The sequence below is a fragment of the Notechis scutatus genome, chromosome 2 (genome assembly GCF_049901735.1).
Source record: "Notechis scutatus isolate UNSWTSFEM ecotype Mainland chromosome 2, rNotScu1.2, whole genome shotgun sequence".
Classification (NCBI taxonomy): Eukaryota; Metazoa; Chordata; class Lepidosauria; order Squamata; family Elapidae; genus Notechis; species Notechis scutatus.
Genome location: NC_142010.1, coordinates 145,565,982 through 145,592,154, shown reverse-complemented (window position 1 = coordinate 145,592,154; position 26,173 = coordinate 145,565,982). Strand labels below are relative to the sequence as shown.

The 26,173-nt window shown below is 40.8% G+C and overlaps 1 protein-coding gene across 2 annotated transcripts in view; it reads left to right on the top strand.

Annotated features, from left to right (window-relative positions):
- The window catches only part of LOC113430611 (gametocyte-specific factor 1-like), a 60,597-nt gene that overhangs the window by 26,784 nt on the left and 7,640 nt on the right, over positions 1-26,173 (top strand). The window contains exons 1-7 of one of the 2 annotated variants that reach the window (XM_087956527.1): positions 771-830; positions 4,855-4,941; positions 6,441-6,538; positions 14,626-14,752; positions 16,888-16,968; positions 19,478-19,538; positions 24,588-24,682. In XM_087956527.1, the coding sequence (XP_087812653.1) occupies positions 4,920-4,941; positions 6,441-6,538; positions 14,626-14,752; positions 16,888-16,968; positions 19,478-19,538; positions 24,588-24,682 (484 nt within the window). In that variant the 5' untranslated portion in view covers positions 771-830; positions 4,855-4,919. Of the gene's footprint in view, positions 1-770; positions 831-4,854; positions 4,942-6,440; positions 6,539-14,625; positions 14,753-16,887; positions 16,969-19,477; positions 19,539-24,587; positions 24,683-26,173 lie in introns of those variants that run through there. The other variant, XM_087956526.1, reaches the window with a different exon arrangement.

The following is a 26,173-nucleotide window of genomic DNA, read 5'->3' as shown; positions in this document are numbered from 1 at the left end:
AGGAGAAAAAAAAGAGACCGTTTGAGTTTAACTGCAAAAAGAGATAAACTAAGTAATTCTGATTCAGTTAATTATGGGTAAGGCCATCTTAAAGGAAATCTACCCTAATTATCCTTTGGAAGAATGAATAGCTAAAAGCTCACATATTTTGACCACCAAATGAGAAGAGAGGACCCAATGGAAAACATCCTGATGTTGGGGGGGAGGGATAAATCTGGCTGTTAATTACGGGTAAGGGCATCTTGAAGGAAATCGATCCTAACTATCCTTTGGAGGGAGAGTTGAAGCTCAAATATTTTGACCACCAAACGGGAAAGAGATGACTCGTGGAAAACGCCCTGATGTTGGGGAAAAATTGAAGGCGGAATGAGAAGGGGACGGCAGAGGACGAGGTGATTAGGTAAGTGTCACCGATGCAACGAAGATGGGTTTGGGCAAACTCCAGGAGGCAATGGAAGGCAGGTGGGGAGCTGGCGTGCTGCGCTCCATGGAAGAGCCGGACACGACTTATTAAGGCCTCTGAACAACAACAATGGGCGTCCTATATTTAAAGGGCACCAGACAGTTTCTGGGAACAGCGACAACCAAAACCATCGGCAGCCCATCCTACTCCAACCCGACCTCGCTCCTGCAATCCTCGCGCGCTAAGGCGGAACGCAGCACGAGCCACAGAACGAAGGAGCCGATTGCCCCCGCCCAGTTCGCACCGCTCGAACTGAGAGAGGAAAAAAAAAAGCGGGCGGAAGTGATGCCGTGCGCACGCGTACAAAAGAGGCGCGTTGGCGGGCTAAGGTTCTTTTTGCATGTGACTCCCAGGAGTGGGTTTGTAGGTAACGCGTCCTTGACGGGGTTTCGCGAGTTTCGTTTCTCCTCCTTCCTCTCTCTCTCCCGCTCTGATACTGGGTGGTGTTTTCCAAAGGGCAGGGCCGCCATTAATAAAATTTCCAGGGGGTCTCTGGGATTTATTTTTTTTCTCCCGCCCAGCACTTCCCCATTGCTCCCGCGTTAAGAGGGTAAACCTTTTTATTTATTTTTATTTATTATATTTTTTGTGAAGTTAAGGCATACGTTAAGGTTTCGGGTCTGTAAAATAAGTAGGCTTTAAAATAGCATAGGGTGTATTTGTGTAGAAAGAGGTAAAGGCGCGTCACAACATATTTATTTGGACTTTATGGTTCTAGAAGGTTCAAAAGACTTGGGAAAATATCAGCGCTATAAACATTTAAAAATTACAATGGCAAGAAAACATCTTCAAGTTCTCTTCCAAAACTCTAATAAAAGGCCTTAACACTAATATGGTTTAGCCAGCCATACTGTAACCTTCTAACCAATTATGCTGGCTAAACCGGCTTCTGTTCAAGGTAGCTTGCAAGATGGGTTACTGCTTACCTGCTGCATTCAACTGACAATAAACAAATTAATTCAAAATCAGCTCATACGATGGCTATCGCTCTTCTGTTCAATGCAATTTGCAAGATGGGTAATGCATTCATTCAACTGACAAATAAATGAATAAGTAAATTAAAAATTAGCTCATGGTGACCTAACGAAAGAGAGGAACGATAGATCCCAGCCTTGTCCTGCCTCTCTTTTGTTACTTGTTCCCTTATTAGGCTTCTAACCCCGTTTTTCTCCAAGAGTGCCAAGCAGTGTGCAGACATATTCACTTCCATTCTCTTCACAACAACCACCCTGCAACAACAGTTTCCTGTTCCTTAGGGTGCCTTGTTTCAGAGTACCTTAGCAATAGTCCTCTTTCTCTTGATATATTCAGACCAGTTTGGTGTCTCACATAATCATGATAGTCAGGGTTTCATGTCTTCAGGACCAGAAAGTTATCTACTTCTGTAATATTCTGTTCCCCCTTTTACACTGGCTCTCAAAATTTCAAATGGAAACCGTGCATAGTTGCACTATCCTTAACATCTGGCCTATGTGTGTCTTACTGGATTTCCTGTTTTTCTTCTTCCTGCCTTCCATCTTTTTCCTCTACTGCTTTCTTTGAGTTGAAGAGTACAGGTAGTCCTAGACTTAGAACAGTTCATTTAGTGACCGTTCAAATTTAGAACAGCATCGAAAAATGTAACTTAATGACAGTTCTTCACAGTTACAACCTTTGCAACATCCCCCATGGTCACGTGATCAAAATTCACATGTTTAGTAACTGGTTCATATTTATATCCTTTACTGGGTCCCAAGGTCATGTGATCCCCTTTTGTGACCTGGCAAGCAAAATCAAGAGGGAAGCCAGATTCAATTAACAACCCAATTACTAACTTATCAACTGCAGTGATTCACTTAATAATGGAGGCAAGAAAGGTTGTAAATTGGGGCAAAACTCATTTAACATTTGCTCATTTAACAGAAATTTTGGACTGAATTGTCGTAAGTCGAGTTAAGTCTGATTCATATCTAAAGGGCTATTCTGGTAGTAAATTTTCTCCAAGTTCAGTTCTCTGAGCTGGTATCACTGCAATGTTGGGAGATCTATTGTTTAGGTTATTTGTCAGATAGTACCTCTGTTCAAGTGGCTTTATAATTTCGTTTTTGGCTCACTAGGAAGATTATTTTAGGAGCTGTAGATACCTTTCCCAGTTTTATCCAGGAAATATTGTGTCTATATAGTCCGTATTATCACTTGGAAAGCAGGTTACTTTCATTTTATTGGACTTTGATGATAAGAATTATAACAGATATCCTGTAATTGTTTCAAATGCTTCTAGGGCAAGCTGATATACATGCTTTGCTCTAAAGGGTTATTATTGATGTGATTTTTTTTTATAAAGATTAGTAAGGTTATGCTTACTTTTATAAATACTAAAACATTTAAACGAGCAAGGACAAATGAATAGTGGTGTCTTTAAAGTTTTAGATTTATTAATTAAATACTCAGATTGCAAGTTTATTCTGAAATGCTATTTTTTTCTTCAAGAATAGTATTTTGAATAATGGCAAGACTTGGAAAAACATTTTTGCCAATATTTATGTAAAACAAAAAACTTTAGGAAATACATGTGATTAACATTTTATTCCTGGAAGGTGGAAATGTATTACCCTATTCATCACCATTCAAACTGCCCAATCATATGAATAAGTAAAGTCACCCTATTAAAATTTTTAACTGTTTCAGCTTTTTTCAACATACAGCTATCTCATTTTCATTTCAACAATATTGATAAAGGAAATAGACTATAACAAATATGTACTGTTTACATTTGATAGTCTGTTGTATAACTTAAATCTAAATGCAATTTTTACATGTGAAAAGCAAATACATTCCTACCTTTATTACTATCTCAAGTACCTAAAATTAGAATCAAGTCAGGTATAAATGATTAGAACATAATTAGGGTGTGGGTGAGATTTATCTTATTTAAACCTCAGACATTCTATTTATTTTCTCTCCTTTATTATTTTTACAAATAACTCAAGATGGCAAACAATCCCTACTTACAGTCACTTGTGCCCTAGTCATTTCCCATCTTGATTATTGCAACAGGGCTGCCCTTGAAGAGCATCCAGAAGCTCCAGTTGGTGCCACCTTGAGTGGCCATGTGCGAATAGGCAGAAATATAAATTCCCTAAATAAATAAATAAAAAATAAAGAATACACCTTCCTCCTATTTTTCCTACAACAACAACTCTGTGAGGTGAGTTGGACTGAGCTAGAGTGACTGGCCCAAGGTTATCCAGCTGGCGTTCATGGCTAAGGCAGAACTTGAATTCCTAGTTTCTAGCCCAGTGCCTTAAGCATTTACTCTTTATTGTTGAAGTATGTGTGGAATCATCCTGCTTAGATCAAAATAATTCCTGAGGCATTAGAAAAGAAGGTTATAAATGCCTAATTAGTCTAGAAAGGGATGTTAAAAAATGCCCAAACAATTGGGCATAAATCATTTCACTGTCTAGAAGGTCATCTTCAAATGCAGAAGACTTCAGACAACTGCCAACTTGTCCATGCCAGGACATTTCAGCAATCTTTGTATTTTATAATTTTCTCCTTACTCTTTTATTCTGTCTCTCCAAATACTGCCACTACTTACTGTCCAGACTTTTGTTAAGTCTGGGGTGTTATGTAGCCTGTTTGAAATATAAAATCTTTATACTTTAGCTTCTTGATCTTCTGTTGTATCTATTTTGTGGTGCCACCACTTACTGCTTGCAGTCAAATGGTATTTCCTGCAGATATTCCAGTGCACCGTGGTTGCTACTTTATCATGCCATTGTTTGCAGTCTGTGACATTATTTTGCAATGGTTGAAATCTTAAGTGATCTGCAAATCTCACGGGTTTTTGGCATTCTTAACATGCTCAAGCCTTAAAATGAGAATTCAAAAATTTTACAGGGTTTGGCATTTTTCCACAAATTGAATCATTTTACGTGTAAGAACTAAGTACATTTAATGAAGCAGAAACACTGAGTTATAGCCCATATGTACCAGTTTGGCAGATTTTAACACAAACAGTAGTCGGTAGTTTTCAAAGGTGATACAGCCTACATAAAGGAAATGATAGTAAATTACTTTAAAAACTAGGGAGCATGTTTCTGGCTGTAATTTTTTTCAATCTTTTTTTCAAAACAGAAAAAGATTGTAGGGAAGGAAATTTGTTCTTAGAGTTTACATACAGAAACCTTTTCACAGTTTTCAATAGTTCAGGTAGGTGCCCATTTATGGTAGAAAATATTAAGAGGTATGTGTAATAGCATTTGCTGGATTATTTGAAGTTTCTCATAAATTCTTTGTTGTTGCTCCCACCCAGCTTTTCTTACAACTATTATATGTGTAACAGCTGTATGAACCATAAAAAGTATTAATTGAAATAATTTCTTTATATCCTGGTTTCTACTGTTTAGAAGACTGTGAGTCCCAACAGCAGAATTATCATAGTTTTCGGCAGGCTTCTATAAGTTTCCAAACAATGAATACAGAAGACAGCTATGGTAAGATAAATTTAGATTAATAAAAATAGTAGCTAAATGTGGGCTACGTGTACATGAATAAATACCATGTGTTTTTACTCTTTAATCTTAGTTGCCACCTGGGGTCTTGATAATCATTTCCTGGGCAACAAACAGCTTTTCAGAAGTATGGTGAAGTACAGTAATCTCCCAGCTATGTTTGAATTGGTTGAGCAATCTGGAATAATCTCTGTAGGTCACTAAGCTGCTGAGTCCCATCAAGCACTTCTGCATTAACAGCTCAGTTGGTCTTCAACTTACAACCATTTGTCATATATATGGAATAATAAAGTGAATAAAGGGTCATCCTTCCCAGCCAGCATTTGAAACACATGAGGACTTACAACAGGGCTTCTTGTAGGTACTCTACCCTCATAGTAGCCATCTGGGAGTTTGGAAGAAAAGATTAGTTCCAACCCTAATTGGGCACTACAGGTTTTTAGGTCTTTTTTCCTAGCTGAGGCTAGAAACCCAAGTGACAGTCTCCTTTGTGGCAAGTAGGACGACTGTGAAAATTTTCAATTTTGCCAAGACATTGAAAAATGTGCATTTCCAGTGGATGGGGTAAGTCAATGGCTAGAAGAATGACTAGGCTGATTTAGTTAGTTTACTAATAATAATCATGATATTACAAGAATTGGAATCCTTTGTTTGGAAGTATCTAGTGCTTTCAGTTGTTGGTCACATCTCTTAAAAACTTATTAAGTAGACATAATTTTGCTGCACTTGGGACAATGATCTGTTGAATTGTTTCTAAATGCAGCATAAGTATGCTGAATTATACTTTAGTTGTACAATCCAAGGACCTCACATATGCTATTTTGTTAAATTAATCTTTTACACTGATGAAAGAATTTTTTTTTTCACTTAGCATCTCATTGAAAATACCCATATTGAGGAAAAGAAAAAAGAATGATAATAGTCTGCTAGCAAAGATTTAGGGTATTTTTATAGATCACTTGAGATTTTAATATTCCCTTCAGTCATTTCATTCCCCCCCCCCGTAGCTGTGTGTTGTTGTAGTCTCTGAATTGAAAGCAGAAAGGTGTAGCCTAATACAATGACGCACCCATCTTGGCTCAGACGAATGCCACTTATCTTATAAGGCCAGTGGGGACCGTGAGCAGCACCTCTTCAATTTTCTTGAATAACTCTTTTAATTGGACTGTCTAATTGAGTAGCTTCAGGGATACAGATTTTCAGCGGCTTTCTCTTCATTTCATAAATGTGCTCATTAACATCTGCCGCATTGTCTTGCACTACTGACTACATTTCTTTGTTTAGTACTCTAATCACCTAAACCTTCTGAGTGAATTTAATTAGCCAGCAAACTTGAAGTAATTTTGTGGTTATGGAATACTAAGAACTGGTAGCTTTTCTTACCTATCTGATTAATTCCAATGCTTTCGTGTGTTTTTGCATTGCATTTAGAAGAGTATTTGTGGGGTACTCATTAGATCTCCAATGTTCTTTTCCAATAGATGCTTTGGATCCTGAAAAACTAATTCAGTGCCCCTATGACAAAAATCACCAAATCAGGGCTTGTAGGTTCCCCTACCACCTTGTCAAGTGTCGTAAGGTAAGCTGTGGAAATCTTTTGTTTAAATTTAGTTGACAATGCAGAGTGTACAGAATATCTGCCTACCTGCTTATTTCCCAAACGATACATTTACTTGTTTTTTGGACAACTCGGTGTTACTGCTCTTCCCAATTTCTTTAGGGTATGTTTTAGTTATTCTTAATCTCCTTCATTCCATTCCCTCCATTTCAAAATGTGGTCCCAGTGTTCTTTTTTTTTTTCCCTTGTGCATTTTCAAATGACAGAGAAAGAACTGGCTCTCTTCATTGGGTCTTGAGCGGTACCAAATTTGAAATGGCATTTTTAGTCCTGTAAATATGATTTTAGCATGAATCATTTTCCAGATAATGAAAAAGATCTCACCTGTTCATTACATTTCCAGCAGTTTTTAGATAATTAGTAAGCCATTTTAGCAAGAGAAACATAAGCAGTGGTGGTATTCAACCAGTTCTGCCTGGTTCTGGAGAGCCGGTAGGAGCGATGAGCAGCAGAGACCGAACCAGTTCTCTCTGCTGGCTCTGCTGTTGGGCCCACCTGGGCTCCCATACTCACCTTTGTCCGCTAAATTTGAAGCGCAGCTGCTTTGCATGGCACAGAATAGCGCCGTGCGGCAGCTGCTGAAGCAACCAGGATCGTGCAGGCTTGCAGGAGGCGAATTAGAACGTTTCTGCGCCTGCGCAAAGTGCGCGAGAGTTCGCCCGGAAGAGCCCCACTGCACATGTGCGCACGCCGCTGCCCAGCAGCTGATTGTCGGGTGTATGGTGCGCACGCGTGGGGGGGATGCACGCAGGAGACACACGCGTATGCGCAGAGATGTGCATGTGTAGAGATGTGCAGCACACGCTGGGGTGTTGCGGGCACATGCGCAGAGGCGTGCGGCAACGGAAATTGCGCATGGATGCCCAGATGATGGTGTGCGGCAAGGTGAATCACACACATATGCACAGACGCGCAGCATGCAGCAAGGGGATCGTGTGCATATGCGCAGACATGTAGCGCGCTGCGAGAGGATCACATGCATGGGTGTGGGGGAGTCCAGCACGCACTGCCTTCTGGGTGCTGGCGCGCGAGTGCACGAGCACACGCGCAATTATCGGCACAGGAGCCGAAAAAGGTTTGCCACCACTGCCCTAAATGATAGGCTCAAGACCCGGATGGATCTTGAAAGACTTGAATGGACTGGGCCCTGTCTAACAAGATAAAATTCAAATAGAGAAAAGTAAAGTCTTACACTTAGGCAAGAAAAACCCAAAGTACACATACAGATTAGGTGAAACCTGGCTTAATAGCAGTAACTGTGAGAGGGATATTGGAATCCTAGTGAACAATCAATTAAATATGAGCCAGCAGTGGGTGGCAGCAGGCAAAAAAGCCAATGCAATCCTAAATTGCATTAACAGAGGGATTGAATCAAGATCAAGGGAGGTACTAACACCACTCTATAAAGCCTTAGTAAGATCACACCTAGAATACTGCATCCAGTTTTGGTCATCACACTGTAAAAAAGATGTTGAGTCTCTAGAAAGATTGCAGAGAAGAGCAACAAAGATGATTAGGGGCATGGAGGCTAAAACATAAATTAGAATGATTATAGGAACGGAGCGTGGCTAGTCTAGTGAAGAGAAGGACCAGAGGAAGCAGTGTTCCAATATTGGAGGGACTATCACAAAAAAAGGGTGGGTGGGTCAACCTATTTCCAAAACACCCGAAGGCCAGACAAGGAACAATGGATGGAAATTGATCAAGGAGAGATTCAACCTGGAAACAAGGAGAAACTTTTTGACAGAATAATCAGCCAATGGAACAGCGTGTCTTCAGAAGTTGTGGGTGCTTCATCACTGGAGGCTTTCAAGAAGAGACTGGACAGCCGCGTATCAGAAATGGTATAGAGCAGGGGGTTGGACTATAGATTTATTTTTTTATTTTATGTATTTGTTTGTTTGTCAAACGTGTACAAAAAAGCAGGTATAGGTTCGAACATAAGCACAAACAAAGAAAATAAATACAGATAAATGGGGACAGTAAAACAGGGACAGTAGGCACACTGGTCTGCTTATGCATGCCCACTTTATGGACCTCTTAGGAATGGGGTGATGTCCATGGTAGACAGTTTGAGGTTGAAACTGTGAGGGTTTGAGACTAACAACGGAGTCGAGTAGAGCATTCCAGGCATTGACCACTCTGTTGCTGAAGACGTATTTTCTGCAATCGAGTTTGAAGCAATTTACTTGGAGTTTGTATCAATTGTTTGCCTGTCTGTTATTGTGGTTGAAGCTGATGACCTACAAGGTCCCTTCCAAGTCTGTTATCCTGTATTCTGTAATCAGGGAAGTAGTCAATGGCTTGCTAGGAGAGTGGATGTTGCCAACTGCTGTGAAAAAGGTGGATAGTTTAGCCTCTTGGATCCGACAGATTTAGACAACCTGCCTTTTCAAGAAGGTTGTCAAGAAAATGATGAGGTGGAAGCAGTTACACTGACTCAATACATAGTCTCTAGTTAGCTAGATAAATAAATAGATGCAATTGTATAAAGAACATAGTGAAAACACTTGGCTGAACTATTGCAATGCACTCTGTATGGAACTACCTTTGAAAACTCTTCGGAACATGTGCCTGGTACAATCTGTTTGCCAATGCATGAAACCATCCAGAATTATATGGCACTGGTATTGCAGGCACTGCTTTGGTCTCCAGAGTCCTACATGCCTTGACACTTAAGTAGTTATAGGACCAGTTAATTCAAGGGGAATTTCCTCATTCAGTGAGTGTTTCCCATCAGGGATAGTGAGTAAACTTCCCATGTTAGGGGAAAGCTGGTTAGGAAAAAAAATGTTTAATTTGTGCTTAATAACCCTTAGTACTTCAGATATCCCTACCACTTGCTTTAGAAAGACAAAACAGTTCCAAAGAAAATTCTTAATATAGCTAGATGTTATATTCAATGTTACAATATTACTATTGCATGAATTTATATAAATTGCCAAGAGTCCATATAGTTAGCAATTTACAAATGTTGTAATAATATGTGGACTAATTCCTTTTCAATATAAAGTTACAGTAATTATAGCCCCATTTATGGTTCAATGAAGGAAATCTCTAGGTTCATGGAAAGTACCAGAGTAATTTTTGATGATATATAAAATTGTTCCAAGTAAATGATTCTTATTAAAAAATAAGGTGCTTCTCTAATTGAATACTTTTAATTTATATTCTTCAAATTGAAAACTAGGCCAGAAAAAAAATTAGGATAGGAATGTCCTATGTGACAATGTATTTCTACTAGAGCTTTTTTTTTTGGTATGGGAGATGTTTCAATCGTGAAGCCCATGCAGCTGCATACTTAAGTGGCATATCTCAGAAATAAGTTCATCAATTTAGTGAGAATTTGGCATTTTGGTTAAGACCAAGTGTAATTAGGCCATAGGCTTCTCGTGAGAAATCAGGAAAGGATGTAAAATAGTATATCTTCATTTAGAAAAATCTGTCTATGCAGGTGCTAATTCAATCACTTGTTTAATTTAGCTGCTCATATGAAAAAAGTTATAATATTATTCAGATGTTATTCCAGTACATAGCACCTAAATAAATAATCATGCATCAGCTCTCACAGCCTAGGCAGAATTTGTTTTATTTCAGAATATATTTGGAGGTTCCTTATTCCCCCTACCAAATATGACATTTATTGTCAGGTTGATACAATGTAAAATCCCTAGAACCAATGATTATATTCACCCATAAGAAGTTCGAGAAGAAGCTCTTATGTAAACTTTAAAAATAGTAAATTTTCATTTAGGCTTTATTCAAGCTCAGAAAATTCTAAACTTGTATCTTTCTCAGTGCATCTAAACATTTTATCATATCACCTCAGCTTAGGCAGCATATTCTTCAATAATGAGCCAAATCTTTGTTCTTCTTTGAGTTGTTGTTTTTTCATAATTTCTTAAACTGGAGGTTCCTTGAGTTCCTGATTTCAGATGATATTTATACATAATTTATACTCTTGGGGATATGTTTTTATTTTTCCAAGAATATGATCAAATATTTTTCCCAACAGAGTGCAGTGGCACACTGTTAATTTGTTTGCAAAAAGGCTATGGGGTTTTTCCTCAAAATGGATCGTACTCCTTTCTTAGTACCAACAAGACCATCAATGATCCATCAGCACTATTTAGACCACCAAGTTTACACATGACAAAGGTTTGCCATTACAAACCAGAGTTTTGTTTGGAAGACTCTTAGCTCACACGTTCCTTGATAATCTCCAGAGATTAAGTTCCAAACAAGCAGTAATTAGTAGAGCAAAATAGTTTGTCTATTGTGTCATTGCCAGTCTCAACAATAGAAGACAGAATCTGAGTAGTTTGTCCTCAGCCAGACCTTGAATTGTCACAGTATCCTCAGTTAACCTAACATGTTTAATCTTTATTCCTGTTTCCAAGGAAGATGCATTTTAACTGTACTTTACAAACTGTTCCCTTAACTGCAGACTCTTGCCTTCTTCCAGTAAATTTTCTTTCCTAAGCTAATATGAAACGTATTAGCTTCTGAATATTCTGAATTTGGTAAAATATTTCAAACTGGATTCAGATTCTTTTTCTATTCCTTTCCCTGGAGCATCTGGCCTTCAATTTCTTCATCTAATTGAGATTTCGCATTATAATGCATTTCCATGTTTACTTCATCAGAGCAACTCATTCAGTGGTAATGAGGCAAACTGGCTTGTCTTTCACTTCCCTGCAAAATAAATCTAAATTATCTAATTCTCTTTTATTATAAGGCCCTCAAAATGAAATGATAGAAATTCAAGTTGCCTCCCTTCAAGAAAAATACCATCAATATGTTTCCATCACACAGCCACAAGTTTTTCCTATGCAGGTTTATCAAAAAGTTTAAGTCTTGTTGAAATCAACACCTAGGGTAGGGGTCTGCAACCTGCAGCTCTGGAGCCACATGCGGCTCTTTCGGCCCTCTGCTGTGGCTCCCTGTCAGCTGATCCCACTACTGGCTGGCCCCTCCCCTCCCCGTCACTCCTCGCCTGGCCTGAGAAGGTAAGAGTGATGGCAGGGGATGGAGACTTGTTCCATATTCCAGAGCAGGAGGTGACTGTATGGGAGTGAGTGACTTCGAGTTGGCCACACCCAGTCGCACTGGATGTTAAATTATTGGCTCCCGGTATTTTATTTTCTGTGGGAAATGGATCCAAATGGCTCTTTGAGTGTTTAAGGTTGCAGACCCCTGACCTAGGCTATGTATGCCTGCTCAGAAGGAAGGGCAAATAAAAGCTTGAAATGAAATGTAGTCAAGTCCATTTCTCTTCATAAATTACAAAACCACATCTTTAATCTTATAAATAACTAGATTATATTTCATTAATTGTCCCAAATATGCATTTTTGAGGGGCAACAGGATTTTCTTGTTGTTCTTTGAAGATATTTATCTTTTCATCCAAGAAGCTTCTTCAGTTCTGACTGGATGGTAGGGAATGAAAGGATTCCTTGTGGACAGCCGGTCATTTGCATTTTTTAGAAAGTTGTTGAGGCCACTGGGAGGTTTATCTGTGTCCTCAGGGTTACCTAAGTAGTGCAAGTAGGTGTGGAACATTCTTGGAACTGTTGAAAGGACTGTGTTGTAAACTGGAGATAGTTGATGTCATATCCCTCCCCCTCTGTTGAGAGAGAGAAGTTCAGTTTTGACATAGAGGGCCTCTTTGACCTCTTTTTCAAACCAGTGGTCCTCTCTGTCCAAAATGTGGACTTTGCTGTCTTCAAAAGAGTGCCCTTTCTCTTTTAAATGCAGATGGACTGCTGAATCTTGTCCTGGGAGGTTTGTTCTATGTTGTGCCACTTCATAAACGCAAACCATCCAGTCAGAGTTGAAGAAGCTTCTTGGATGAGAAGTAAAATGTCTGCAAAACAAACAAACAAGAAAATCCAGTTGCCTCTTGAAAAAAAAAACCCACTTATGGGACAACCATGACCTGGATGACTGAGATTCTCCATAGATATTCATAGCAATAGCAATATGATGCATATACCACTTCATAGTGTTTTACAGCCCTCTCTAAGCAGTTTATAGGGTAAGAATATTGCCCCCAACAATCTGGGTCCTCATTTTACCAACCTTGGATGGATGGAAGGCTGAGTCAACCTTGAGCCTGTCAGTAGAAGTAGCCTGCAGTACTGCACTCTTACCACTGCGCCACCGAGGCTCTTCTTGCTTCAATTTATGCATTGATTTAGATTTAATCATGTCCAAATAGCAGTTGATAGAGGTGCTGTGGTAGTGGTAGTTCTGGAGTTTAATGAATATTTTTTCCCTGTGTCCTGCATGTCCCTAGAGTTATTTAAGAGAACATATTTGTGCACTTGTTTTACATAGCCCAACTAAATAATGGCACCTAGCCACATTTGGCAAATCTTGAAAAATAAAGCAAGATTGGATATGGTTAGTAGTTAGGCTGTAAACCAGACTAGGAATTTTTTTAAAAATAATCAGTGAAGAAAATGATGGCAAACCTTACTGATGCCAAATGGATGTTTCACAGAGAAATGAGGAAACTAGAGTACTTACTGTATATACTCGAGTATAAGCTGAGTTTTTCAGCCCATTTTTTGTGCTGAAAAAACCCCCCTCGGCTTATACTCGAGTCAGATTCCCCTCTGAAAAAAAAATGGTGTGGAGCTCCGGAGCTGGGCAGGTGCTTCCCTGCTTCCGTGTTTCCTTTGCAACTTTTAAGCATGGGGGTAATCGGAAGCAGAAAAGTTCTTGCATGAGGATATATTTTTTCTTTTTTTAACTTTTTAGGGGGGGGGGGACCCACCGTCATGTGAGAATGCTCAGACACGAAATCTATCCGCCCGAAAATAAGTGTGTGTGTGTGGGGGGATTTTAATAGAGGGAAGATGTAGGGAGAAGGCAAAAGCGACGGAAGATCCTTCAGAGGAAACTGAGGGGGAGACTCACCCTTGGTCCAGATGAGCCCCCTTCCCCGCCCCTAAGGAAGCAGAGGCAGCCAGCAAGGGCAGGCAAGCCCCACTTCACGGACTCCGTCCGTCCTCGTTCCCACCCACCCACCCACCCAAAGCCACGAAGTCCCCCAATCACGCAGCCCAGAATCGCCCTCCCCTCAGGGGGCAGCAAGGACGCCCGGTTTTTCCCGAGACAAGAAGCTCCGCCGTGCAATGAAAGCGCCCTGGCTCTAGGCTCGCGGGCTCAGAAAACAACGCGAGCCGAGGTCGCTTCGGCTCCACTCAGCTTCTCCAACATCCGGCGCCGCCCTGTTCTATGTGCCGGGCCTGGCAAGTCCGAGCAGCCAGCGCGTGGAGCAGGGCGGCGCCGGAGATAGTTGGCTGCCTCTTTCGCAGCACGGGAGGCCTCCCCCGGCTGGCCAGCTGCTCTCCTCCTTCTCTGCTCCGCTTCTCCGATGGTCTGGTGCCGCCATGTTCTTTACTTGGGCAGCCGGGCGCCTGCAGCGGCGCCCACGGCGGCAACAGGCAGTTCCACCCGGGCTCCGCTCAGGTGTCCGGCTGGGGCTGTCGGTAGTTGCTGCCGCCAGTGCGGCCCCAGTCCCGCGTCGCCTCAGGAAGGGAAAGGCAAAAAGGAACCTGCCGTTGCAAAGCACTGCCGCGGCTCTTCCTTTTTGCCTTTCCCTTCCCGAGGCGACGCGGGACTGGGGCCGCGCCGGCGGTAGCAACTCCTGACTCAGGGGGCCTCCGAGGGGAGGGGAAGAGAGTGACTCCTGCCTCCCGCTGTCATCATCATCATCTTCTTTTGGGTTAGTGAATCAATTAAACCTTTCATGATAGTGAGATCGTTTCCCAAATTAATTATTTTTATTTTTGAAATTTACCAGTAGCTGCTGCATTTCCCACCCTCGGCTTATACTCGAGTCAATAAGTTTTCCCAGTTTTTTGTGGTAAAATTAGGTGCCTCGGCTTATACTCGAGTATATACGGTACTTTATGTCACAGTTACATGTCACTGCTTGTTAAGATTTGAATTAAAATACATTTATGTTGTTAAAACAGTGTCCTGGTGACCTGTCAGAAGGGCTGCTGTGATGTTGTTATCTGTATTTGTCTTTCTAGAACCATCCTGGGATTGTGGAACAGCTGGTCACTTGCCCATTTAATGCTCGTCATCAAGTGCCTAGGGACAAGATCAGCCAACACATATCAAGCTGTGATGACAAACGATGCATTGAGCAGGACATCGGTAAAAATAAATATTTTGGAATTGACTGTTGACAGCTGTTAAAAGTCCCTTACTTTGCTGATAGAGTTTCAAAAATGGTTTGTTGACTAAGTTATCTTTTGCCTTCTAAAGGACTTTTCAGCATCTGTTGCAAGTATTATAGACTGTGTGATTAGATGTTAAATGTGATTTGGAGTGGCATAGGTAAAATAACTACTTTTTTAAAATGACCTAGCAGATCCTTTGAATCCTTAGTTTCATAAATCAATGACTTTTTATTGTCAAACATTGTGACATAAATTGTGCATGTTATAGTAAAAGGTAGTTGGGTTCAGGTTTTGGAAATAATAAATTGGTCACTGGCATCTCCTGTTCAGTGGAGTGAAGCAAGCGAGGACAAAAGCCATATATATCTTTATATATTATATTCACTTATTTCATAAAAGTGAATGTCATTGTGTTCTTAGTCAACAAATGTTAGTTTGTGTTATATATAATATAAAAGAAACTAAACATTAGCATCATACTTGGAGATTGATTGATTGATGTAATCATTTATAGACTGTCCATTGCTTAAATAACTAGATGATTTACAGTGCTGCACATAAAAAGTGATTAAAAATCGTCAGAAAACTTACAGTACCATCAGCACCCATAGTATACAATATTTTAAGGACTTTTTAAAAACCAGGAAGCGTGAGGCATTTCTTATTTTAGGAAGTACCATTTTCCAAAAGGTTGGGCATTTACTGAGAAGAGGCATTCTTGAATTCCTAGCCCCTTCACTTTCTGTAGTGTGGGAATCAAGATTGAATGAAACATATTGAGTCTAGACTGAATAAACCCTTCTGTAGGTACTGGGGTAACTTTTTCCCATCTGCTAGTTGGGTTGATACTGCAAGCAGAAAGCATTCTCTCAGTTCTTTAGATTGAAAAAAAAGTTTTAACCACTCAGATTGAAGTACTTTGGAAATCAAAACCTCACTAGATATTTAAGACCTTCTCTAATATATATATATAAATATTCCAGGATAAGTAAGTATGAAAGAACCAATACAGCTTGAATATCATTTGGCATAAACCTGAATACTTATCCCTTATTAACCCAATGTACTGTAAAACTGGGAGTAACTACTGTTCTGAGCCAGTGCAATAGTGCTTCATAGTAATTGAGTATCAAATTGAAGCCTGTATTTAAGAGAATATCATCACACTGACTTAATTGTTGTCAAAAGGTTGGTATTGACATTAACCACTGGTCATGAACGCTTCTGACCACAACCAAATCGGGTTCCGAACAAAAAATTCACATTATAAGCACCAAATTTTTAAAATTAGGTTTGGGTCACGACCAAATCGGGTTGCGACCAAAGTTATGGAACGAATTATGGTCATGACCAGAGGTTCTACTGTAATGTAGTTTACATCTTGAATTAAGGCAGGAGAAGGGGGTTATTCTGGGAAAATGATAAATGTTCTTGCAGCTTGACTCCTGATTGTAAGTAAAAAAATAAATTGGGACAAGAGAAGTAAGGAGAACTAGCATTATATTTGCAGTTGGAAGGGAGTTAAATTTGAACTCAGTATTTCAGACTTTTAGTTTGGAGTTCGAAAAAAAATATAGTGTTTTAATTCAATGCTCTTAAATGTTCATGTGTGGGAAGCAATTGGAACTCAAAATTAATTCCTGCTCCTTCATTTTCTAGGGCCTCCAGATAGATGTTACAGAAACATGGGTGTCAAACTTATGATGTCACGTTGCTGTCACAGGATATATCACAACATTTTTCCCTTCACAGAGCTCGGGTGGGCGTGACCGCATGACATATCCGGCCTGCGGGCCACCAGTTTGGCACCCTTCTTATAGAAGATGTAGACCTTACTGAGTGCTACTATCACTCAAACCAATGGAAGAAATGGTCATGGGGATTTTTTTCTTGGCAATGTTTTAAAGAAGGGCCTTCAGAATCAGTTATATTGCCACCAAACCTAATAGCCATTAAGCTCCATCATTTCTAACTGAAGCCATTTGTACCCCTTAAGATGGGTTAGTATAGTATAGTCAAATGTGGTTCCAAAGGATTAATGCTGACAGCATTAAATTGGGTCATTTTAGAAGTATTTTTTCCTCATGATTTTGTCTTTTTTTGTTATAGCAAGTCAAGCAGAGAATAAAAGAAAAGTGAATGTGATAAGTTCATGGCAATCTCCTCCATGTGAAGAAGATTGGGACAAAGGTGAGAATTGTGTAGTTGATAGAATACTGCAAGTTTGAGCCCTCCCTTTCTCTCTTTTTTTTTTTAAACAAGTTTTATTAATTTTCAAAACACACAAGTCATCATTTTCCATTACATGTTTAAACCTTTTTCCATTATAAATTTAACAAGTCAGGTAAACTATAATTCTATTTTAAACCATTTCCATATAAACATACAAAAACCTCTTATCCAATTTCCCTTTATTTCTCTTCACTCTTATTCAATTTTATTATTATTATTTCATCTGCTTCTTTCTGACTTAGTTACCATTATTCTCATTCTGTATTTCTACAAGGTTTTATTAATTTCCCCCCCAAAAAAACAACATAATCACACACAAAAAACATATAAAAGATCTTTTGGAAAGTAACTTGGACCCAGGTATCTCTCTTTTCATGGACTTCAATTATATTCAGGCTCATCTTACATATCATTACTTATTTTATTTACCATTCTAAGTCTTCTATATTAACTTCTCCACATATTTCACTCTTCTTGATTCTATCTTAATTAATCATCTTAATTTGAGTCATTATATTTATATCTTTTGTCCATTCTCTATTATACCTTTGTCTCATTCCTTTTAAAAAGAAAGAAATTTCTCCTGAAATCACTAATCAGAGTATGATGCCTTTCTATCTCCCCACTAAATTAATCAAATTAATCTTTAAAATACCCAATCCGATTTTGCTTGGTACATTCTAACTGAATAATACATCTAAAACAATTAAATACATAGTTAAACAATAGATTAAAATATTAAAAACAAAATACTATAATGAAGGTTTTATAATAGCATCAATACCATAATCTTCATAAACTCTTTAATTAAAGTTTAATATTCTAAATCTCCCCTCATATTATATTTTCAAACCAATCATTATTAACATTCCAACATTTTAATCTCTTATCAACTCTCAAGCCATTTAAATTTTCTATTTCTGATACAATACTACAATATCATCTTATGTACCTTGCAAAATCTCTTTGAAGAAATTATACTTATCCTTTATCTCTAAAAAAGTTTCTTTTTTCTCATTTAATTTCAAAACTTTGTAACTTTTCTCCACCTTTTCCCTTTCTTTCTTCCCCCAACAAACCTTTCTAGCCCCCTTCTTCTAGCCTCTGCCTTACTGGCTTCCCTTCTCTGTCGCATTCCTCTTCCCTTTTGTTTACCATCCTTATATTGATTTTGCACTTTGTTTTTCCCTTTCTTAAATGTTTTTTAAATCTTAAGTCCTTTATTTCTCTTCTTTTTCCTCTTCCTTCCCTCTTGGTCGAGTTCTGAGATTTATTAAAGATGGCTTCCTTTCTTTGTTCTTCTTCTGCTGTCTTCATCTGTTGTAATGTTTGTTGATAATTAATAAGCGCCATTTCTAAAAAAGAAAAGCTTCTTTCAAACCAGCTTTACCATTTTGTTTTGCTTGCTCATAGTCTTTTCTCAGTTCCTCGATAGAAGAAGCCATTATAAATCTTTTCTTTTCTTTTCTCTTACAACAGCCAGAATATTCCAAAGGAAAAATAAGACAATCCCAAAGTTCTCAGTCAGTCCAAACCAAGACAGAGTTCCCACTCTCTCCTCCTGGGGTAGTATCAATTAAAGAAAAGGAAAGTCCAAATCTGTTTCTTAAAGTCTTATTACAATATATTTTAGTCTCAGTCCTTAAGGCATCTCCTCCAACAAAGTCTTAGCATACAAATATTTTTTTAAGTCCCCTCTTTCCCACTCACCGCTTAGAGCCAGTTTTCACCTATAAAAATAGGTTTCTTAATGTTCACTTTTTATTCCGTAAAAAAGAGGGTAAGCTATCCTTTCAGCACCATTAAACTGCCGCTTTTTCCTCTTCTCGAAGGTATCATTCAGAAAGTCATGCTTTTCAGGAATTTTGTTAAATATGTCTTAGAGTCCTAGGAACCAAGAAAGACTTTCTCCTCTCAAGCACTTTCTCCACTTCCTCCTGCGCATTCTTACCCGGCTGCCAGCTTCTTTGTGGCGGCCATTACGGACCGCCGCTGCACCGTCCTGGGAAAAGGGGTTCTGCTGGCGGGGAGGGGTCTGCAACACCCCCAAACCCTTCTCCGGATCCCCTACCTTCAGCTGCCCCTGCAGGGCAGCCTAGCTCCGCACCCGTCTGGGTCGGAGCCCCAAAACGGCTAGCGCGCAGGATCGCGCAGCTTCGCAAATCCCTGCCGCCGCGGCCGACAAACCGGAAATCCCCAGCCCTCCCTTTCTCTTTTTGAGTGATATTTAATATGAAAAGAAACCCCTGTTCCATTATTTTCTCTCTTGTGCTGTTATTATCCTTGGCTAAGCAGAAAATAGAATATTTTACAACCTAAGGTTATGCATTCTCATGTAGATTAATTATATTTCTGCTTTGCTTCCTTTGACACCAAACCCTAGATTGGTTTTATCTTTAATTTTAAAAAAAAACGGAACTTATTTTGTTTTCCTTAAGTAAAAGCTGATATTTTTGTGCAATAATAGATATAGCAGACCAATCAGACTCTACCTTTGTTTGGGGCACAAGCTGCTATGCAGTGAACAGGTAAGTTGTGTTTCTTTTTCATTCTCCCAACTCTTCTGCAATTCCTGTTTAATCTAAATAGAGAAATTTTCTTAGGAATTTTTCTTGAAAAGTTTTGCTATAAATCAGAGACATTGTGGCTTATTGCTGACATTTAGAAAAGATATTTTTTTTGTTCTTTGGTGCACTGTTACAGATTAGTCCTCAACTTATGACCATTCGCTTTACCGACAGTTTGAATTAATGATGGGCTCAGAAAGGATAAAGCTTCCAACCAATGCAAAATATCACACATGCGCACCGCAGTTGTGTGATCACGATCAGGGCACTTTGCAATCTGTTCACACTTACGACTGACTGGTCGCAAAGCTAGCATTGCTTCATTAGGATAGCAAAGGATTGCAAAGAAAGCAAAACCAGCAGGATTTCTTCTCAGCTCCCCCAGTGTTACCAACTGCATTTCTTCTTCCTGCCATCACTTCGTGGTAACACTGAAGAATATTTGCTGCTGCACCTGTGATTTTTTTTTTAAGTCCACCCTTTAATATTAAACCTGTCATGATCTAGATGTGAAAAGTACTTCCCAAGCTGATAAGGGGATTAGTAATTATCAAAATGATAACACCGTCAGTTTGTCATTCCTCCTCACCCTTCTAAGCTGTGTAGCATTGCAAAAAGCATTATCTAAATCAGTGGCCCCCAACCTTTTTTGTGCCATGGCCCGGTACCGGCATCACAAAATGATCCGCGGCCCGGTACTGGCATCAGCACGCATGGCAAGGCGAGCCGAGCGACTGGCCAGCCAGCCGTCCCCCGCTTCTCCCCGCCACCTTCAACTCCTCCTTTGTACCTTTGTCGATGGGCTTCGGGACGGTCGCTCGGCTCGCCTTGCCTTGGGTGCTGAAAGAATCCTCGCGCCTTAGTTTTGTTCGAAGCCGCCCCCCCCCCCTTCGATGAAACAGGCGCGAGGATTCCTTTGGGACCCAAACGCCGCTTTCCAACCGGAAAAGCTCACCGGAAGCACTTTCTCATCAAAACAAGATGGCGGCGCCCAGCAAACCGGCGGCCCGGTAGAAAATGTTCCACGGACCGGTACCGGTCCGGGGCCCAGTGGTTGGGGACCCCTGATCTAGATAGAATATGTGTAAAGAGGTTTCATTTGAAAATACAGGTAGTCGTCCACTTACGACCACAATTGAGGCCAAAATTTATGTTAAGTGAGTTTTGCCCCATTTTACGACCTTTCCTGCCACAGATGTTAAGTGAATCACTGCAATTGATAAGTTAGGTGACCTGGTTGTTAAGTGAATCTGGCTTCCCCACTAACTTTGCTTCTCAGAAGGCGGAATTTTGATCACATGATTACGGGGATGTTGCAAAGGCCATACATTTGAAAATGGTCATAAGTCACATTTTTCAGTGCCATTCTAACTTTGAATTGTCACTAAATGAACTGTTGTAAGTCGAGGACTGCCTGTAGTCACTCAGGTTTTTGTGCTACAACCTAATTTTTTTTAAATGAACCATAGTAATTGAGGTTTTTTTAGCTTGATTTCCTGAATTAATTATTTCCTGTTATTGCCTATCTAACAAAATGAAATTCAATGTAGAAAAAAGTAAAGTCTTACACTTAGGCAAGAAAAACCAAAAGTACACATATAGACTGGGTGAAACCAGGCTCAATAGCAGTAACTGTGAGAGGGATTTTGGAGTCTTAGTGGACACCCAGCTAGCTAAATATGAGCCAGCAGTGTGCATCAGCAGCCAAAAAAGCCAATGCAATCCTAAACTGCATTAACAGGGATACAATCAAGATCTAGTGAGGTACTAATACCACTCTATAAAGTCTTAGTAAGACCACACCTAGAGTACTGCATCCAGTTTTGGTCACCACACTATAAAAAAGATGTTGAGACTCTAGAAAAAGTGCAGAGAAGAGCAACCAGGATGATTAGGGGACTGGAGACTAAAACTTATGAAGAACGGTTACAGGAACTGGGCATGGCTAGTCTAGTGAAGGGAAGGACCAGGGGAGACATGATAGCGGTCTTCCAATATTTGAGGGGCTGCCACAAGGAGGAGGGGGTCAAGCTATTTTCCAAGGCACCTGAAGGCCAGACAAGGAATAATGGATGGAAACTGATTCAAGGATTCAATCTAGAAATAAGGAGAAATTTTCTGACAGAACAATCAACCAAAGTTGTGGGAGCTTCATCACTGGAGGCTTTCAAGAAGAGACTGGACTACCATTTGTCAGAAATGGTGTAGGATCTCTGCTTGGGCGGGGGGCGGGATGTTGGACTAGATTACCTACAAGATTCCTTCCAACTCTGTAGAAGTATCTGTACAGTCTGGTGGATTTGGAAAAAGACCATGTGAGATTATTTCAATGACTCCTTACTCCCTTTACAAGGGATGCTTCCTCTCTGCAACTTTTGATATGCAGATCATAGTGATTGATCCTCTTATTAGGTTGTTGACTATTGAAACAAATTGTCAGCATCTTCCTCCAGCAAACCTGCACTAAAACCAGGTGGATATCAACATTAACCAATTGCCTCAAGCAGTCACCCATGTAAGGCAGCAAACAGGAAAGATTCAACTCCTATTGCCTGTTGCAATCACAGATTATGGGCCAGCGGATGCTGCTGGAACATCATCTGCCCCCGTACGTTCGCCACTTCCTGTCCTAGCCACCCCATTCCCAGCCCCCAGGACTGACGATCTTAACTGGGGCTTATTTTTTTTGGGTAGGGCTTATATTATGAGCATCCTGAAAAATCATGCTAGGCCTTATTTTTGTGGAAACATGGTACTGGCCGCCTCTGACTGCTTTTTCAACCTCATTCCTTGTGATGGAACTCAGAGAAGTTTAAAGCTTCCATCATTAACATTTTATATGAATTATATATATCCTTGTCATTGAATTTCCCAATTCTTGAGTGGCATTTATGCTTGATAGACAGAACTGCCAAAAAGGCAAATCCAGTTTTAGATCATCGGCCCTGAAAACTAGCAATGTAATAATTACAATCAAGATCCACCTTTAATGACTCAGGTAGAAAGGTGTCAGCTAATTGAAATTTACTAATTGCACTAAGTTAAAATCAAAAGTGTGGGTGTATGTAGCTGCCTTCCAGCTTTACTCCAGAGATGTGGGTAAGAATAAAGTAGCATTAGTTAACCAACTTAAAGAGAGCCTTTCTAGTGAACTGCATAATGAGTTGGTTTGATAGGACATTCCTTGTATCTTAGCCTAGCTAATGCAGGTACCGTGTTTCCCTGAAAATAGGACCCGCTCTTATATTTTGGGGGGCTCCAAAATAAGCACTACAGCTTATTTTCAGGGAAACATGATTTCAGGATGATCAGCCCGGCTGGGCATCCTATCCCACCCTGGCACATGCACAAAAGATGGCGAGTGCATGGGAGCTGATATTGTCTGGCAGCTGCAACCTGCTGGCCCCTTGGTCAGCACACTCAGGTTACGTAGCCCGCACAGCGCAGGTGAATTGACCACCTGTCCAAGCATCAGATAGCATCAGGCGTGGGGGGATGGCAGGCAAACTGGATATGCCACGCAGGCTGCGGTAAAGCCGAGAGTCGATGGGTCAGAGCGGGCAGGCAGTTGTGGGAGGCTTGTCTTCACATGATGGTACCGGCAGCAGACAGAGGCAGAGGGAGAAAGATATAGGATGAGAAGGAGGGAGGGGGGAGAGAGAGATCCTATTGACATCTCTTCTTTTCCTCTGCTTGCTGTTCAGAAGATCCTGAAGATAAAACTATGCAACTGTGAGCAAGTAGACTTCAGTTGCCAGCTACAGCAATATATGCTAGGTTTCTATATAGTTGTTATGCAAATAAATGCCCAAATCAACCAAGCTGGGTTTTCTCTTAGTTTTTGTTACTCTTTTTTTCTTTTTGTCTCTATTCTGTTTTATTAAATAAAGCAAAAAATAACATCCCTTCTCCATGTAAATGTCAGATAATGCAATGTAAGAATTTAATAATAACCTATTATTTGAAAGTTTCCGTCTTGGGGCTTAGTTAAGAGCTAATGTGGTAATGTTGCTTGCTCATTTATCAATCTTAGTTTAATTATAAAATGGCAACAAACCTGGGGGTGGGGGGGGTGGAGGTGAATAGAGGTTGTTCAGTACCAGAAATAGCACAATTAAATGCTGAGTAGAACTGTAGCAAATGTCAGTGGCAAATCTGTTTATCTTTCTGTTACTGAGGAACATACAGGGGTATTAGTCCTGACCTACAAAAACTTTAAAAATTATTGCTTGAATAATGAACAAAGCATTAGTCCTTGAGTTATGACAGTATTTGGAACTGGAATTTCTGTTGCTAAGTGATACGGTTGTATCCCATGACCACCCCACTTACCAATGGCAATCCAGGCATTCTCTGTTGCTAGTGTTAATCAAATCCCCCTGGGCAACGACCCACCCCAACCTAAGCCATTGCCCCCATTTCTGCCCTTTTGGCTGCCCGACACTGTGATTGTCTCTCTCGCCCTGGTCTCTGTTCACCCCATGGAATGCGATTGCGCCTTGCCCAAAGTGCGTATATCTGCCTTGGCGAAGCTTTGAACTCTTCCAAAGCCTTACAAGAAATTTGTATGTCTTGGGAAGAAAGCCTGGTGTGGCCAGGTATCCCTTCTTAGCAGTGAGAGGAAGAAGAAGACAAAGGTCAACTCAGGGGAGAGGCGTGCAGGGTTGGCAAAGAGGAGCCCAGGATGGTTGAGGTGGCAGAGCCCAGAGGCAGCAAAATGCAGGGCAGCCCAAAAGAGCAGGCATAGAGGCGGATGACTGGTAGGAATCCAGTGCAGGTAGGCTGTTGGGCACCTGAAATTTTGATTACATGATCATGCAGGTGCTGCACAACCATAACGTCAGGGACTGAGTGCGACTACCATTCATTCACTGCTGTTGTAACTTCAAATGGCTGCTGAATGAATGCTTGCTAAGTGAGGACTATCTACATATTGTTCTGCCTCCTGTAAAAAATGCACGTTACATTTAAGTAAAAAAATGAACATTTCCTTTTTTTTCTTTTCCTCAGTCCAAGATCCAACCCAATAATAGGACATAGGAGCCATCTAGCTTCAGGCCTGCGAGCTCCTAGAACTTTGCCTTTCGTTCTGCCATGGAAGAACTGTAAGTAATGATGTTCTCTGCATAGTAGATCTTGGATCGTGTACCATGTAGCAGGAGTCTCCAGCCTTGGCAACTTTAAGACTTGTGGACTTCAACTTCCAGAATCCCTCAGCCAGGGATTTTCTGGAAGTTTAAGTCCACAAGTCTTAAAGTTGCCAAGGTTGGAGACCAGTAGTGGGATTTAAATATTGTTGCCACCAGTTCGGTGGGCATGGTTTGGTGGGCGCGCATTGCGCACATACACACACTTTGCGTGCACACGTGTGCCAAATGCGCACTTTGCGCAGGTGCAGAGGCGTTTGCGCAGGCGCTGAGGCATTCTACCTTGCACAATCTCCTGATCGCTTAAGCAGCTGCACTTCAAATTCAGCGGATAAAGGTGAGTATGGGAGGGTAGGCGGGTGGGCCCAACAGCAGACCCATTAGAGCAGTGGAGAGAACCGGTTCGGTCTCTGCTGCTCATTGCGCCTACTGGCTCTCCAGAACCGGGCAGAACTAGTCGAATACCACCACTGTTGGAAACCCCTGCCATAAAGTACCCCCAAACAGTAGAGTGTTTCATATTAACAGAACATATTGTGGTTTTTCTTTAAAAAAACAACAAAAAACGAAGCGCATAATCTCAGTGCGGTATGTGCTGACAACTACCGTATTTGCCGGCGTATAAGACGACTTTTTTGCCCTGAAAAACATGCCTCCAAGTGGGGGGCGTCTTATACGCCGGGAGGACTCCGACTCCCACTTCGAGCTTGAGTTGCAGCCGGGAGGGAGGCTGGGGGAGCGGGGTGTGTGTGTGTGTGTGTGTGTGTGTGTGGCGGGTGTCACTGCCACGCGCTGCGCAACCTTTCCCCCTCTTCCTTCCTTAGCGGTGGGGGAGGAGAGGATTCAAGATCCTCACGTCCGGCGTACTTTTCTTTTTCTTTTTTTCTTTTTGCACGCAGGTTTTGCATGCGGGCGGCTGTAGGTTAAGGATGGGGAGCCCCGGTGGGTTATCAGGTTTTACGGTGCTTCCAACATGTGCGAACGGTGGGAGAGCGGAGAAGAGAGCGAGCGAGCGCCCGCTGTGTGAAATCCTGCCGTCAAAGCAACACTGGGGAGGCAGGGTATAAATTTACCAGGTTAATGTAGCAATGGTGATTAATGCTCAGAACATTGTTTGCGGGTATTGGGGTGTGTGTGTGTGTGTGTGGTGGTGGTGAGGAGAGGTTGTCCTTTGAATGCGGAAAAGTAGGTGTGACCTTGTGTAGGAAAATAAAGAGATCCTTTTAGCGTGTTTGGCTTCTTTGCCTCCCTCGTTCGTTTTGACGTGGAGATAATGGCCTTCGGGCGGGAGGGAAGAAAACGGTAGCTGGATCATTTCAAATTTCACTGACTCTCCTGCCTCACTTCAATATGTCTGAGCGACTCCAGATACTGGAAGACCTTTTGAATGAAAGTGTTACCTCCATATTTTTTTTTTAGAGGGCCACTTGGGGAAAAAAAAAAGATTCT